General features: G+C 46.8%; 1 protein-coding gene across 6 annotated transcripts in view; it reads right to left on the bottom strand.

The window, feature by feature from the left end:
- Positions 1-16984, bottom strand: part of LOC111146971 (ATPase copper transporting beta) — a 71400-nt gene that overhangs the window by 30064 nt on the left and 24352 nt on the right. For 5 of the 6 annotated variants that reach the window (XM_022502768.1, XM_022502769.1, XM_022502770.1 and 2 more), the window contains 3 exons: positions 8938-10168; positions 2487-2744; positions 434-597 (listed from right to left, as the gene is read on the bottom strand). In XM_022502768.1, coding sequence (XP_022358476.1) covers positions 434-597; positions 2487-2744; positions 8938-10123 — 1608 coding nt within the window. In that variant the 5' untranslated portion in view covers positions 10124-10168. Of the gene's footprint in view, positions 1-433; positions 598-2486; positions 2745-8937; positions 10171-16984 lie in introns of those variants that run through there. The other variant, XM_022502772.1, reaches the window with a different exon arrangement.

The raw sequence follows: 16984 nt of genomic DNA, 5'->3' as shown, positions 1-16984 counted from the left end.
CCTGCATTGGGCTGTGATGGCACCAGGGCACTGGTTACCACACTGACTCACCTCTGGCCTTGAGACGCTCCTGGCATTCTAGCTTCCCTCCAGGCTTTCTGGAATGTGTTCAGATTCAGCGCCCTCCAATCCAACTCTGGACAGCTGCCATTGAAACTCTTCTTCTTCCTACACTCCCGCCACTCAGCCCCTCCTCCTCCTCACACTATGAACGTGCCCAGTGGGATGCACCCCCGTGACTGTGACAGGACTGACATTTCCTCACAAAAGGAACAGGTTGTTGTTGTTGGCTTCAAAGGAAAACCAAACAAACAAAACCCCAACAACACAAAGGATATGTGCAAAACTGGAGAAGTTTCCGGGCCCCCGTCAGAGGCCTACAGCCCTCCGGCCCCAGGTCCCGCCCCAGCTCCCGCTCAGCTGCCGCACTTACGATGAGTTCGAGGTCGCCATCAGAGCCTGTGTAGTCTTCCATTACTGTCGCCTCAAAGCCCATGTCCTGGATGAGCTGAGCTATCTCCAGGGGCTGGATGACTTCTGGGTTATACTTGACCTCTGCCTTCCCAGCCATGAGGGCAACCAGCACCGACAGAATACCTGGAACCATCGGGCCACAGGTGTATCACTCCAGGCAAGGCCTCTGAGATGACACAGTCAACATCACCTAACAAAGGAAAACATCTGCCCCAGAAGCCTCTAGAACAGGAGTTCTCAGACTTGACTGCACATGAGGTCACTTGGGGAGCTTTTAACAATCACTGTGCCTGGCCCTAAACTCAGACCAGTTAAATCAGAATCCCTCAAGGTGGACGCCAGCCACCTTTTTTTTTAAAAGCTCCCCAGGTGACTTTAATGCACCAGCCAAGTGTGAGAACCAGTGTTCTAGAACAATGCTTCTCACACTTTGATGGGCATACAAATCACCTGAGGACCTTGTTAAACTCCAGATTCTGGTTCAGTCAGTCTGGAGTGGGCCTGAGGTTCTGTGCCCTGCTCCCAGACGATGCCTGGGCTGCTGGATGGGGCCACTGAGTCAGGCTCGGGAAGACGCTGAGGGCGCACACATCCCACAGCAAGGGATACAGTCTGCAGCTCACAACTACTGGGACCTCAGTGGTGGACTTCTATCTTCAGGCACTTTTCACACACACACAAAACATTCTTTCAGAATTTACTCTTTTCCACTCTTGAATCCCTTTAAGAAGTGGAAGAGAAATTCCAGACTGCAGACCATTTCCAACAACAGTTTGGTTTACAGGTTTTCGACTTTATGATGGTACAAAAGGGATACCCATTCAGTAGAAACCGTACTTCAAATTTTAGATTTGGACCTTTTCTGGGGCGAGCGCTATGCTGTACAGAACTCTGGCCATGCTGGGCAGTGGCTCAGAGCCTTGGCCCCCATCAGCTGCGCCACCACAGGGTGAACCACCCATCCTGACCTGTTTCAGGTCAGTCCGGCCAAGCTATGATGATGTTCCCTAGGTTACGTGTATTTTTGACTTATGATATTTTCAAGGTATGATGGGTTTATTGGGATGTAACACTATCCTAAGTCCAGCGAGATCTGTACCTTGCTAACACTTCTGTGTGTGTTTGAGGGGGAAACACGACTCATTCACATAAAAGCAAGAACTGTGCTTTAGAAAGGATGCCATAATTGATAAAAATGAGGGATTCAAGTCAGGAAAAGAAACACAGGCACTGTGAGATCTAGGGTATTTTATGAGCAGCCAGCACATGGAGGACAAGCATGCCTCCGTGTGCAAACAGTCATTCTAGAACTCCAGCACACTATATAGCACAGGGAGCCAGCGGCTGGAAATGCAGCCCCCTACTTTAGGGCTGACTGTGAGGGCCAAGGAGTCTGAGCAGAGAGATACATGGAAAGAGAGAAAGTGACTCTGCTGGCAAGGTAGTCATGGGTAAGGTATTTTCCAAACAAAAGACTAGGACAGAATTTTGGTTGGACTTTCAGGTGTAAGAGACAGTATTGGAAATGTGGGCTAGAGGACAACACTGTGGCACTTCCACAACACTCTGTGACATACAGGGACAAAGGACGGGATGTTCAAAATTGCCACTTCTCCACAAACTGCAGGCTACGTACTCATGTGACAGTGCAAAGCCAATGGATGGGGCTGGAGGGGAAAACAGAGATGACCGCCGGGATGAGCTGAGGAAGCTACCTACGGAATGTGCCAGAACCTTCACACTGACCTTCCCATCACCAGCTCACTGGGAGATACACTGTATCTTAAACAAGCTAAACACTTCCTGAAGAGCACACTGCCAAGTGCCCAAGAGCATCAGACAGACCTCTCTGCTGTCATACTATGAACCTGCTGCCCGATGACCAGGGCTGCTGCTGAGCTGAGGGAGGCAGTGAGGACTGTGGCGGGAGAGCCCGGTGCCCTTTCTGCCGCCCGCAGTTTCTGACGTCCCCCCATAGCCTCCCCAGGGGAAGGCCAGGGCAGACCTCCTACCTGCTTCCTTCTGCAGGCTCTTCTCTATGTGGGACACACAGGATGCACAGGTCATGCCTGCGATCTGTAGAAAGCACTTCTGGGGAGTCACTGTGGTAGAGGCCTGTGGGGGCTTGGACAAGGAGCCAGAGTTGTGGTTTTTAGGGAGCCCCCCGGCACGGGGAGCCACTTCCTGTACAGACGCAGGAACGCCAGCTGTGGGGGGCGCTGTGGAATTCCCTGCACTGTGGTTTCCAACATGGTTGGTGGAATAGTTTTCTAGGAGGAAACATAAGAAATCATTCTGATTAGAACAACAAATAACTTTTTTTTAGAACGGAGGTTCAAGCCTGACAGTATGCAAATGAAAGCTCTTGAGAAAGCTCCATGGGGGTTGGTTCCCGTCACTGCCACCCCCCACCCCGAGACAGAGGCACACAATCGCAGACATATTAGAAGATGCCAGTACTCAAGAATGGAATGTTCCAGCGGGAGGAGTGCTCTAATCAGACAATGACAACAGTAAGAACTCACCAGGCCCTCTACTAAGCACAGGGATGACCTCCTTTAAAATAGCTCTCTGTGGTACAGAGGCTACCATCCCCATTGTACAGACAGAAATGGGTTAAAGAAATTTTAAAATGTGCTTTTGACCCCTCAGGTACTAAGTAATGAAGGTAGTTTCTAAAACAGGTCTCTTTACCCCCAGGATCTGTGCCTTTAAGCACTAAGGATCCCATTCTCCTTAGCAGAGGTTTGCTTCTCCCCACAAGAACCCAGTGGACCCCAAAGCCCTTTAGTGAGTTGTTCACCTTTCCCTGTTGTTTGCCTGCACCCCGGATGTGCTCAGGACACGAGTCCTTGTCGGGCGTCCGTGCTGCCCGTACCGCGCCGGGCTGTGTTCTGCCGCCGCACTCCCAGATCACGGTGGCTCGTTGGACAGAGGCCCAACTTACCAACCAACTAAACCAGCTTTAGTGGTTAGCATGTTTTGTGCTCTGGTAGCAGATCTGTCCAGCTCAACACTGAAAATATTCATACTGTTTTCTTCTAGAAGCTGTTACTTTCATAAACTTCCACAGTATTTGCCATACAGCAAATTAACTTTGGGTAGGTTACGAGGTGAGAGTTAAGGTGAATCTCTTCCCATTTGGATACCCAGTTGATTCAGCACATAATCTGAAAAGACCATCCTTCCCCCCGCTGAGTTCTGGGGACGAGGGCACAGACATCGTTGGGGGCCATTTCCCTGCCCACCACATATGAACCCCCATATGTAACTAATCGCCCAGATCGAGACCTAGAGAGTTTCCATCACTCCAGAAAGTCACACAATTTTGATGACAGAAAGTACTTTTAAGACTATATACAAAAGATAATTATATCATTTAACAATGAACTCTCGTTATTTGAAAATCCAAGCTACAAAAGACAGAAGTTGGCACTAATGTGTACTGACAATAGGCTGTGCCTTTCAAGTTTTTCTAAATAAATCTCACATCCTGCACGTTTTGCTCGTTTTCTGAAAGGTGCTTAAATCTGCCTCCACTCATTCGAACCGTCCAGCTGACTGGCCCTTTCAGCACCTTCGTGGGCAACCTCCAGAGCTCTGGCCTCACAGGGCCTCTCTACTTTCTTGAAGCGGAGACCACGCCTCCCCCACCAGCACAGCTATACGCTCCTGGACTCGGTCATTGTTCTAAATGACTCTGCCCTTTGGATGCCAAACTCACAAAAGCTGTTTTATGGCCACAGCCTCTCCACATTCTATCTCCTGCACCCATCCACCTGCACCGTACCTGTCCAACCCCCCTGCACCTGTTCAAGCCTCCTGCACCTGTTCAACCCCTCCCCATTTTCCAAGTCCATCACCTGTTTTCTGGATTCACCTGTCTTTCTATCCAAATATTGTGGTCAACAATTTTAATAATATTTGTCCTATTAGAGAGTTTTGGACTCCTTTACTAACCTACAATTTACACATTGCCATTCTCCCACACTGGGATTTAACTCACCTAAATTTTGGGCTTCTGGAGATCATTAAAGAAAGTTGAAATGAACTAACAAAACCCCAAAAAGTCTGTATTACTGGGTCCCATTTTTTTATTCATCTAAACTAAGACTATGGGTGGGCATGTAAATTGGTTTGACTTTCTGGAAGTCTACTTGACAATATTATCAAAAACAGTACCTCCAACTACTTGGCACTTAGTAGAGGCACAATAAATATTCGTAATGGAATGAAATAAAGTTCATATTCTATGATCCAGTAATGAACACTTTCAGGTATTTATCATAAGGAAATAACTAAGTATGTGCAAAAAATGTAGCCTCAAAGATCGCTATTGGTATTATCTACAATCACACGCACACAAAGTAGATGCGAACAGTCCAACTGGAAACTAAGTTATATCGCATTCCCACAACAGACTGCTATGCAGCCGCCGCACATGGCGTCACAGACGTACGGATGGACCTATAAGCATGTTTATGATAAACTGCGGGGTGAAAGAGATTATAAAACCACCATGTATAATGCAAATCTATGCATTTCTAAATATAAATTACATACACTTTGGTGAAAGTCCAGAATATATAAAATGAAGTGCACCATGTGGATACTGGGGAAAGCATATACCAGACCGGGGGGCTGGCAAGTACAAGGCACTGAGGTGAGAACAAACTTGCTATGAGGACTGGGAAGGGGTTAGAAAGGTGGGGAGTCAGGGAGGGGGCTTCTACAGCTCCCTAAGAACCCCCTCTCACAATATAGATGGGAAGGTTTCAGAGTATCAGCAGAGTAACAGGAACACTGTGAATGCTGGGCAGGAAACAGACTGTAAGGCTGAAAGGCTCAGAAGCAGGGAGACTAGTTCCAAGCCTCTTCCAGGATCCAGGACACAGAGGATGGTGGCTTGCACTAGAGTGCTGGCCTGGCTGACCTTATCTCCCATTACTTATATTCTATTTCCACCCAAGCTGGACTGTTCCCAGGACAGAGCAGGAAGACTCCTGCCCGCGGGCCTGTGCTGGATCTCCTCCGTCTTGTCTGGTGCAGTCCTGCCCTTTTCTGCCTGCTGAGACCCTCTCTATTAAGTCTGACTCAAGCCCAGCTCCAAAGTCACCTCTAATCATCAAGTCCAGATGCTGGATTCTCTCTTCCCCTTCTGAATCTCAAGAGCGCTCTACCTACACTTTCCTTGTCACATTTATTCCAACCTGCCTTGGATGATGGGTCTCTGAGATGCTTCCCTGGTCAAGCAGGAACCACATGTGGGCAGGTCCTGGACAGTTTCTGAGCACTCACGGCAGCCAGCACAGTGCCTGGGACCCAGAAGCCCCATGACACATGCTGGGATCATGGAACAGTGCCCCCAAAGGGACACTGCCCATTTACAAGGGTGAGGGGAACATGTTGCACGTGACAGATGACTTTTCCTCATGGTATATTCATATAGTCATTCATCTGTTCATTCATTCATTCAGATAATACTTACCATGCAAACCAGTGCACACACACAGAGCTGATTTCTAGATACAAACCAGGTCTATATATTTAGCTGTCCAGTAAGCTGGCCGAAATTCAATGCCCGCCACTTGTGCACACGCTCTTAGACTGCTCCCTTCCCTCTCCCAGCCCTATTGTTAAGGGGGCTGACCTCTGCTAAACCACTTTTCCCAGGCTCCCTTGCTAACTGGCTTCTGATTAAATCTGGCACATGGGAGGTAACCAGTGGGAAACAACAGGACAGAAAGAGGGAAAGCCCAAAGTGTTTCCCACCTACCTACTGAGAGCCCAGCTCCTGGCCACAGCCTCTCCCTTAGAAGTTCCAGTGCCACCGGCTCAGCCCCCCCCGCTCTCAGGGGCCCTCTTCCCTCAGACCCTCCTGCTCTCAGTCATCTCTTGGTTTCCTTCCCATTCCCGGTGTGGTTATTCAGCTCTTTCTAACATTTTCTGAGTCATGCCCTAGGTTAAATCCTGCCACTGAGCTACCCCGGAGCCCGCCTGTCCCAGCCTTTTCTTTCTCTTCCACTCCCCCCACCCCACAAATGCCTACTATGTGCTGGGTGCTGCTGAGTCCAAGGAGAAACAACATGGTTTTGAAGACTGTGTTCAAGGAGCTCTTCTTCCTGATTGTTCCAGAATGACCACCAAATACAAATAATGCCTTCTCAGCATTTGAGTGGCTAGACAGATGGTCACCAGGGCACTCATGGGTTATCCTAAGTTTTAAAAACCACCAGGTGAAGTACAAAATGCCCAGCTAAATTTGAATTTCATATAAACAGCAAATAACTTCTTAGTATAAGTATGTCCCAAATATTGCACAGGACATACTTTGACTGAAACAGTATTCACTGCTTACCTGAAATTCAAATCTAACTAGGTGTCCTGTATCTTTATTTGCTAAATCTGGTACACTAAATACCTCTTGGGCTAAAAACATAATTCTCATAATTCTGACCAATAAAAAGCACTGCTCTTTTCTTTCTAGATTTATTTAGTCAAATCCAGTTACTCCGGATTATGCAGTTCAATGCAAATTTCTTTTTCCTGCCAACAACCTGATTCTACTGTTGAAAGACTTGAAACCTCATACAAATACAGCAGATGATGACTCTGTACTACATTTCCTACCTTTCAAGTACAGAATTTACTGTTCCATTGTGTTTTCCTTATTGATTTTTGTTTAAAAACAACCTCCTTCCTGAAACCGGGTACAAAAGACAAAGTGCAGAACAGGGCCAAGTCATTCTACATGACCTACCCACTCCCTATAAGGGTGTGTGTGCAGGGAAGCACCACGACAGAGTGAACTTTTCAAGGAGACACACTTTATCTTGGCAGCTACCGCGAGGTGGATGTGGGACACCCAAGCCCGGCTGGCCCTGAGCACGGCCACGGGTCTTTGCCCAGGGGCCCTTCCAAGAGCCGGGCTGGCCACCACCCTATGGCACAGGCTGCCACGCAGGCTGATGGGGCTCTACCGGCCTGGTCCCATCTGTAACTTGCACTGCTGTCCAGGGCCTGTATCTTGGGATCGAAGCCATGAAAACACAGTTGTCCCTTGCATGTCCAGCTCTCCCTCATCTTCAGCCTCTCTGCAAACCCCCTTCCCATCTATCACTTCCGACCCTCCTCAGCTAAGCTCCTGGAAGGCTGCACCTCCCCCCACCATGCAGCTAGGCACCCCTTCACCTGAGCCACCACCTCCTAATTACATGGAGCCTGAGGCCTGTAACCTGCCTCCTTGAAACAGCTTCCTTTACTTCCAGGGTGCTGTCCTTGTCTGTGAAAATCTCATTCTCTAGATACCTTTCCTTCCACATCAGTGCCATCACGTTCTTCCCTCTGCCTGTCCCGGATCACACTCCCTTTCCCCAGCCTTTTGTCATCTCCTCTGGCTCCCACCACCCAAATCTGCATTTCCAGCCCCACTCTGCCAGAATTCAGCACTCTGCTGTCCTCCCACAGCTTGGTCTGGCCACAGGCTCTCCCCTTCCTCCCCGGCCCGCCATATCACAGGCCTCACCCGGACCAAGCTTGCTGGATGCAACCTTCTGGATGTCATTCTAATCTATCCCCTGCTCTCCAGCCCCACGTCATCTGTCATACAGTGTCCTGTGAGCCCTCCGAGCCTCAGTCCACTCTGCACTGACTGCGACCAGCTTGCTCTAGTGTGGACTCCCCTGCACGGCCTCTGGATTAAAACCCACCGCTGACACCCCTCACCTTTGCAGAGAAGACCGGCTCAGCTGGGCACACGGCCCATTCGGAGCGGTCTACCTGTTGCCCGGCTGGTCCCGCCGCCTCTTGAGTGCTCACGCTCAGCCGTTCCTCTCGGCACCCCCAGCACACCTGAGCTGCCTCCAGCGTCCCCGCCCCTTCCCCTGCCCTCGCCGGCTCACATGGGACTCGGCCTGCTGCGCTACAACATTGGCTCTGGGCAGAGCCCACCGCTCACAGGTCTCACAGGGCACACGGCAAAAATGCGCGCCTCTCCCCACGGCCACTGAGGAGGGCAAGCCATCATCACCGCATCCCCTCCTTAATTCCCACTTTCAACAGAATGCGCTCCCGGTGGTGGGACTAAGGTTCTGCTTGTACTGTTTTGTTCAGCAGAGAAAGCGCAGAACGTGATGATGGTTCCTTTGGAGAGAGAAGGTCCTGATGCTCCCACAGGACTCTTCTTTTAAAAAAAAGAACACAGAATTAGAGTTCTCTTCAGAAAAAAAAACCAAAGAGCTTAGCATTTTAGTCCCAGCTCCATGAGAGGCAGAATCTACCCACCAAAAAAATTCTATTTCTTCTACATTAACACACTTAACATACAAGGAAAAGCTGCAGAATTCGGTCACCCCTGTTGACAGGTGAGCAGCAAGCGTGCCCTCCCCACCCCACCCTGCAGGCCCTCTGTTGTAAGCAGAGGAAGAGACCCCAGGGTGGGCTTCACGTGGGTCGACCACATACCAGAAATGACTGAAGCCTCAAATCCCATTTCTTCAACAGCAGCTCGGAGTTCTTCCGGATTAGTAACAGACGGATCATAGAGCACCACGCCGGTCCCATCAGCCACAGAGACCGATATCCGCTGTACCCCTTCCCTTTGGGAGATGAGGCCTTCGATGGACTGAGCACAGGACGCACAGGTCATGCCAGCAATGGCGAGCACCACAGTATCGCACACCCCCAACACCTGGGGTCTCTGCGTGGGGGCGGGGACGACACGGTTGGAAGACCTGCGACCTGTCCCATTTCCTGCCACACCATCAGGAAGAGAGACTTTGAAGTTCCCAGGTGGAAGCGCTTCGATGGCCCTCTGCAGGGCAGTGGCGGTGAGGTGAGAAGGGTCATACTGTACTTGGGCCATTCTGCTCTCCAAGGACACTTGAACACTTTGAACCCCGGGGAGCTGGCCTATGTTTTCTTCAATATTCAGGACACAAGACGTACAGTGCATTCCATCTACTCTCAGTTGCAGGGTGACTGTGTGGCTCCCTTGGTGCTCCAAGGTCTCAGAGTTATTGAGGGACCGGTTATCAGAAGCCAAAGGGGTCTTTGGGTTGGTGCTCTGTAAGCGCTCGATATCAATGGGTCCCAGGCTTACAGGCACCACTTTGTTCTTGATGACAGCTTCAAAGCCCATGTCGCTGACGTGGTCCCTGAGGTCCTGGGGCTGAATCAGGTAAGGCTGGTAAGTAATGACTGCCTCCTGGGTGCTGAGGGACACTCGGACTCTCACTACTCCCTGCAGTTTCCCGAGCTTGCCTTCAATGGAGCTGACGCAGGACTGGCAGGTCATGCCTTCCACCCGAAGCTTGACCACAGCCTCGAGGCCAGGCGAGGACCTCGAGGGCCAGGAGGCAGCCTTTCCCTCTGAGACGCTGGCCTCGAAGCCCATGTCCTCAATGTGACGGCAAATCTGCAGCAGGCTCAGGATTGACGGCACATACCTCACCGTCGCACTGCCCTGTTCCAGGGAAACCTTAATGCTCACGATGCCTTTCAGGCTGGAAATCCTGCCCTCAATAGACTTTACACATGACTGGCAAGTCATGCCCGAAATGCTGATGGTGCCAGTGGCCGTCTGAGGGGGGTCCACAGTGTCCAGGCCGCCTTCGTAGCCGACATTGTCAAAGGCAAAACTCTGCTTCATCGCTGGCTCCCGGGCACGAGCGGGCAAAGAAAGTTTAGACAAGATCTAAAGGGAAAAGAAAGAACATTTTTTTTTTTTTAATCCTTGAAACTAAGTATTTGCTAAAATAGCCCAGCTTGTCTGGCACTGAGAAAAGGAAAAACAATGCCACCGGTGCCAACACGGGCCGAGAGTTTAAGATTGTAAAAAGCAGGGAAGGAAAGCTACAAAAACGTGATTGACCAAATGAAACGGCTCTGATGGGTTTTTTAGCTAGAACATTCTGTGACTCCGAACCTAGATGTCAACTGCCCACCTTAGCGACATGTGTTTTCTTACCTAGAAGAAGTGCAGGTTTCTCTCAGGAAGAAACAAGCACGGTGTGGCTGGAACAAGTGTGGTGTGGCCGGCCTGTGTGGGGGTCTCCTGAAATCTCCCTGCATAGTTTGGATCCTGCTGCAACGCACTTATGTCCATTGGGCAACACTTTAATTCTGTCTCTCTTTCCAGGGCTGTCCATTCATTCTCATAGCAGGGCTTAAATTTAACAACCATAGGCACCTGTTCCAAATGCAGACCCACCGAGCCCCATGGGGTCAGACCACAGGCCTGTGAGATAAAAGGTCTGGAAGTATGCTGCATAAGCCCGGGGAAATGAGCATGAGTGGCTGCTCAAAGGGGCGGGAGGGGCAAGGCTGGAGGAACTTCTCAGTTTTGCCTCCACTGAGTGGCACTGCCCCCCTGGGGGTCCAGGACAGTTGTACTCATTACTTTTAATCACAAGGGCTTCCCCAAATTAAATGGATGCATTTTCTTAATGTACCAGAGTACAAAAATAATTTCCTGACTTCTTTTTTCCCATAATGAAGTGGCTTCAGCCATTCTATTAGCAAAACCAAATCTTCCTTTAGCAGGGTCCCAGCCTCCCCACGCTCCTGATTAGATATAGTTTTTATACCAATACTATTATGTGCTTCTGAAATTCGGGAACAGGACTTCCTATATGGCACAGGATCAGAAAGCACACCACTCTCTGTCCCTTCCCAATCCTACTTATATCTCCAGATGAATCTCAGTTACATAGAATGATCTCCTCCATATTCCTGTGCATAAAATGCCCATCTTTCCAACTTTGGCTTCTGAGCAGCTTAACAAAATTAAAGTTTAAATAATTTTCAAAGCAGACTATAAATGTTCATTTGTACATCCACAAAGGAAATCCTAAACTGGTCTGGGATTAACAATTATAAAGAGTTGTTTTAAGAAATATTCACTGTAGGGGCCGCTGGGTGGCTCAGTCGTTAAGTGTCTGCCTTCAGCTCAGCTCATGGTCCCAGGGTCCTGGGATCGAGCCCTGCATCAGGCTCTCCGCTCAGCCTGCTCAGTCTGCTTCTCCCTCTCTCATTCTTCCTGTTTGTGTTCCCTCTCTTGCTTGCTCTTTCTGTCAAACAGATAAATAAAATCTTTTAAAAAAATAAAATAAAATAAAATTCACTGTAGTATGTCCTAAAGTAGCAGAGAAAATAAGTAATATATGGGCTGGCAACTCAAGAGTTTATTGCATTAAATAAATATACTTAGATTACCTGTGGTATAAATATGGAAATATAAGGATGGCATGGCATGACAGTTTTAATGGACAACTAGGAAAAATAGAATTTGGAGCCTATATATCAAGAGAGATTTCTAGCAGCTCAGAGATGAAGATATAAAAAGCAAAACAGTAATAATACAACAAGAAAACACAGGAGAATACCAATTGTAATCTCAGGCAGGGGAAAGTCTAAACATGAAAAAAGAAATAGAAAAACAAGAAAATCCCAAAGCTGCAGAAGACCGATAAATCTAATAAACACAATTAAGAGAAAACATTGCTCTAACCAAGGAAAAAGATAAATGAGAAATGGAGGGGGAGAAAAGATTTGCTTCATATTAAAGAACAGCTAATTTTTTTAAATATAAAGAGCTCCTTCTAAAAAGAAAAAGGCCAACTACCCACCAGGAAAAAAGGAAGGTCATCAAAAAGGAAATGTAAATGCCTTTTCAATATATGCCAAAACAACAGCAAGGCAGAGATGTGACATTCCAACAGCATTGCCTTACGGCTGGGGTGTAACCTCTCGTGAGGGCAGTTTGGCAGTGCATATTAAAATGATGGAGCCAAAGATCCTTTGACCCAGCAACTCCATCTCTAAGAATTTACTCAATAAACATACTTGTTCATGTATAAAAGCAAGCATGCAGTGAAGATATTGACGGCAAAGAACTGGAAACATAAATGTCCATCAATAAGAGGTTGATTAATTCAATCACTACAGAGCAATACGGCTCTTAAAAAAGGGAATGAGGTAACTCTACATATACTGAAATAGACTGATTATCAAATATATCATTCAGTGAAAAAAAGCAGGACACAGAATACACAGTGACTACAGTGTTTCAGTTCTCTGTTGCTGCATGATAACCCAAATCTAGTGGCTCAGAACAGCTCACATGGTCTCAGTGTGGATGGGGCTCAGCAGGGAAAGCCTGTCTCTGCTCCTCATAGCATCATCTGGAGTGGTGTCAATGGGGCTGGAGGTTCTACTCCCAAGAAGATGGTCTGTCCATCACACGGCTGGCAGGTTGATGCTGGCTGGCTGCTGTAATAGCCATGGGCAGGGACCTCGGTCCTCTTCCGTGAAGAATCTCCACGTGGCTAGGTTGGGTACCTCACAGTTGCTGGTTTCTGGGTTCTGAGCGGCAGTGTCACAATTGTGAACGTTCCCAGAGAACAAGTTCCAATGTGCAAGCACTTACCAAGCCTCTGCCTGCATCACACTTGCTAAGTCACCGTTGGCCAAAGCCAGTCACATGGCCAAGCTCAGCCAATATGGAGGAATTTACAGAAGGACTTAAATACAAGGAGGTGTAGTTCACTGGGAGGGCCACCACAGGAAGTCTATCATAGCATGCCAGCACTCTCTGTGAGAAAAAGAATATTAGACACAGAGCTGGCTACAAATGCATGGACTGTCTCCGGGAGAATCTGAGGAGGATCCAGGGCTGAGGCAAGAAGGGGCTGAAGGAAGAGTTACTTTTCAGTGTATAACCTCTTGTCTAATGTACACGTGTTACCAAATTCTAAAAAATAATTAGTTTAAAAGTTAAAATAACGTGAGTACAAAGAAAATTTAGAACCATGACTAGATCGTAACTGGTATTAAATACTTTCTTAACTGAAAAAGATGAAAGAAAAACTAAGATATTCAAGGATGCTCACCTTAATATATTTTTTAAAAGATTTTATTTATTTATTTGACAGAGAGTGATCATAAGCAGGCAGAGAAGCAGGCAGAGAGAGAGGAAGGAAAGCAGGCTTCCTGCTGAGCAGAGAGCCTGATGCAGGACTCTATCCCAGGACCCTGGGATGGTGACCTGAGCCGAAGGCAGAGGCTTTAACCCACTGAGCCACCCAGGCGCCCCAATATATTATCTTAATAAAAAGAATTGCCTCCTTAAAACAAATCATAACCTTCAATCTCCTAGTCTGTTGGAAAAACAAATACCTAATGATTTACTATCCAACATATTTTGCTTGGTCCTAGGTAGGTCTAGCTAAAACTCTGCAAACCCCAAGCCACAATGCTAGCTCATAATCCCGGGATTATGGATCTATGCAGAAGCGTCGGAAGCTATTTGTTTGTAACGAACAATACTCAGAGGTCCCCCTTCTAGACCAGGCAGGTTTCTAATGACAAGTAGCTACGAAAGATAAAGCTTTGCACGTAACACAACTTTATGAAACACCGGAGTCTCTGTTGATTTAGAAGCAACCTCATAACACTTGCTGGGTATCTGAATAGTTTTTAAGTGTACACATGTGGTGTGTATGCGTGCTTTTAATTCCATTCTTTAATTAAGAGGATCTTTGGGGGGAAAAATTCTTAATGAGTTCAGAAAACAAACACACACTGAGGGCTAAGGGCTCAATAAGCAACCATGGACATTGGGGAGGGGGTCCAGGGACTAACCGTGTCCAGGGAAAACCTTATAGAACCCCAGTGTTGCCTAATTCTCACTAAATTATATATTTCGTGAGGACAGATGTCTGGGACCTCTTCGGCAAGCCCAACAGGTTGGGGAAGAACTTCTGCTAGGTTTTAAATTTTTAACAAACTGTTAGTATGGTGGGCATCAGGATTAGAAGGGACTGGCAACACAGGAAGAGGGGGGATTTGCACGTAGGGGGAATCCAAACATGAATTTCAATTCTTTGCTACTCTAGAGACCCAGGCCACATGGAATTTGCTGTGAGTCCAGGGCTTGTAAAAGAAAAGATGTATAAAGGGATATAAACGGTCGATTCACTAAGGTGGAGCTAGGAAAAGGAAAATAAGATCTGTAGCTAGGCCAATCTAGTATGAAGAAGGAACTGGAAATGGGGTGCATGTTTGGACGAAAGGTTTCAGAGCCAGACTGAAATTGAAGATCCCAGAAAATGACATACTTTGTAGAAAATGTCTGTGACCACAAATCAAAGAGCAACTCTACTACGTGCATGATACAACACACACTAGCCATGTTTGAGATTTCGTTCCACTGGGAACCCTATCAACCTTAAGGATTCCTACCACTGGCCCAACTTACCCTTGAGCCCTCTTTAACTTTGAAGGGTGTGTAACACCCTTAACAACTGAGGAGGCAGAAATGTTCTATAAGCATGCAACCCTTCCAGACTCTAACCTGTACCTCATACAACCGCACTTGAACTTCTGTGGAATTAAAAAAACAGAGACATCCTGCTGTTTTCATATGTATGCAGATCCAGCAAGAGCATACAGTTAATGATTCTCAGTGTTATTTGATGAGGATGGCATTTTATATCCCTAGTGCTCAAGATAATTCTACAAATAAGTATTCTTATCACCATTTTACTGTTTAAACAGTCTCAGACTTATCAAAGGTCACAAATTAATTTAAATAACAGCTGGGATTTAAATCCAGCTCAAAAGTCCAGCAGGCTATTTTTTTAAAACAACATTTAAGGTTACATTTTCCTTTTAGCCATGTTAATTACAGGAAGAGACAACAATGCAGGAAGCAAAATGCAAAAAAGCAAAACTCAGAAAACAAGGAAAAAGAGCCACATCTTACCTGCCACATAACCAAGAGGCTAACAGCTAAGTGAATGAGCACAGTCAGGAGACAGAGGAACGGCCAGGAGCTCAGAGCTCAGCTGCCTCAGTCTGAGCCTAGCCTTCCTTCATCCCTTAGTGGGTTACCTCTGGCTGTCTCTGGGACCTCGGAACTACAGAACTACTCAGAACTACTCAGAACAACTACCACAGAACATCAGTACTCACTCTGCTTTCTCCAGTATGCCTGACTACAAACACATTCAGGGACCCACACTTACAAGACGAGGCAGGACACAAGGAAAGGTGGAAGTGGTTCTGGAACCTTCTACATCCTCCTGAATACAGTGTGATGAATCATTGCCAGGCCCTATTCTTCTCTGAGAAATGTCTGGGTATCAGAGGTTCATAAGGGAGGGAGGGTCAGAAGAGATTGTTTGACTCAAGAAAAGATCCCACATGAAACACTCCAGGCAGTTGGGCACCAGTCTCTAGAACTCCACTGAGGAAGGGTCCATGTCTCATTGTTAAACATGTATGTACACAATTACATGAATATACGCTTATGTATTAATACATAAAATTGAGGCTACCATGGGTGAGACTATATATTTTCCAGTTATTAAAATTTAAATTTAAAAAAGTGTCATTTTATACCAGGAAACAAATGTGGTTTTCCAGTTTCTCTAAGGCAAAGAATATGTTAAACCACACAACATCAACAACGATATTAAACAGACGACAACAGTGATGCCCTGATGGCACATGGCTTTATACTCTAAAAAATATTGTCACATATTTGTTTACATATCTGTCCTTCTTAAGTGCTGTGAATTTATTGAGGGTATGTCTGACAGTCTTGGATATGAATTCCAGCCATGTCTGAACAAATATGAGCCTCAGTTTTCTTAGCTGTCGATAAAATGGGGTAGTGAGAAAGCCGATCCTACAGCTTGGCAGGAAGGCCTGAAAACTAAAAGGATTTAAAAAGCTAACATCAGGAGTGCTGTGAAGTGTGTAAACCTGGCGATTCACAGACCTGTACCCCTGGGGCTAAAAATATATGTTTATAAAAAATAAAATTTAAAAAAAAAAAAAAAAGCTAACATCAGGGGCTCCTGGGAGGCTCAGTTGTTAAGCGTCTGCCTTTGGCTCAGGTCATGATCCCAGGGTTCTGGGATCAAGCCCCACGTCAGGTGCTCCTAGCCTGCGGGAAGCTGGCTTCCCCCCTCCCAATCCCCCTACTTGTGTTCCCTCTCTCTGTTATTCTCTGTCAAATAAATAAATAAATATTTTTTTTTAAAGAAGCTGACATCATAAATGTTTGAAAAGGAATGACTAGGAAGATGAGCATGACTCCTTAGGTCCTCAAAAATGGCCCAAATAGGTAAGCAGGGAACTTACTATGTCTACCACTTAACTGATAAGGAAAACTAACCATTAAAACTAGTGTCCATATTCCCCCAAACCCCACTCCAACCCCTTCAAACTGTTTTTTCATGATGTTTCACCAAGGTCCAGAAAGAGCTTCCAGAAACTATTATTTAGATTTTATCTACTAAAAAAAAAAAACAAAAACAAACAAACAAAAAAAAAACAAAAAAACTAACCAAAACTCAGGCATTAATTCAAGCACCGATGAGGCCAACTACGGGCCTGGGCTGTGTGTGCAACACCTGGACCTCAGGCTCCGGCGCCACCCCAGCTCTGGTGTTGACAGTGTACTTTCTGGGAAATTCTGAACAGATGCATTGCCTGTTTCCTT

The sequence above is a fragment of the Enhydra lutris genome, unplaced genomic scaffold (assembly GCF_002288905.1).
Source record: "Enhydra lutris kenyoni isolate GAN:26980312 unplaced genomic scaffold, ASM228890v2 scaffoldscaffold15, whole genome shotgun sequence".
In the NCBI taxonomy this organism is placed as follows: domain Eukaryota; kingdom Metazoa; phylum Chordata; class Mammalia; order Carnivora; family Mustelidae; genus Enhydra; species Enhydra lutris.
Note: the sequence above shows the minus strand (reverse complement) of the source record. Positions and strands in the feature narration are given on the sequence as shown.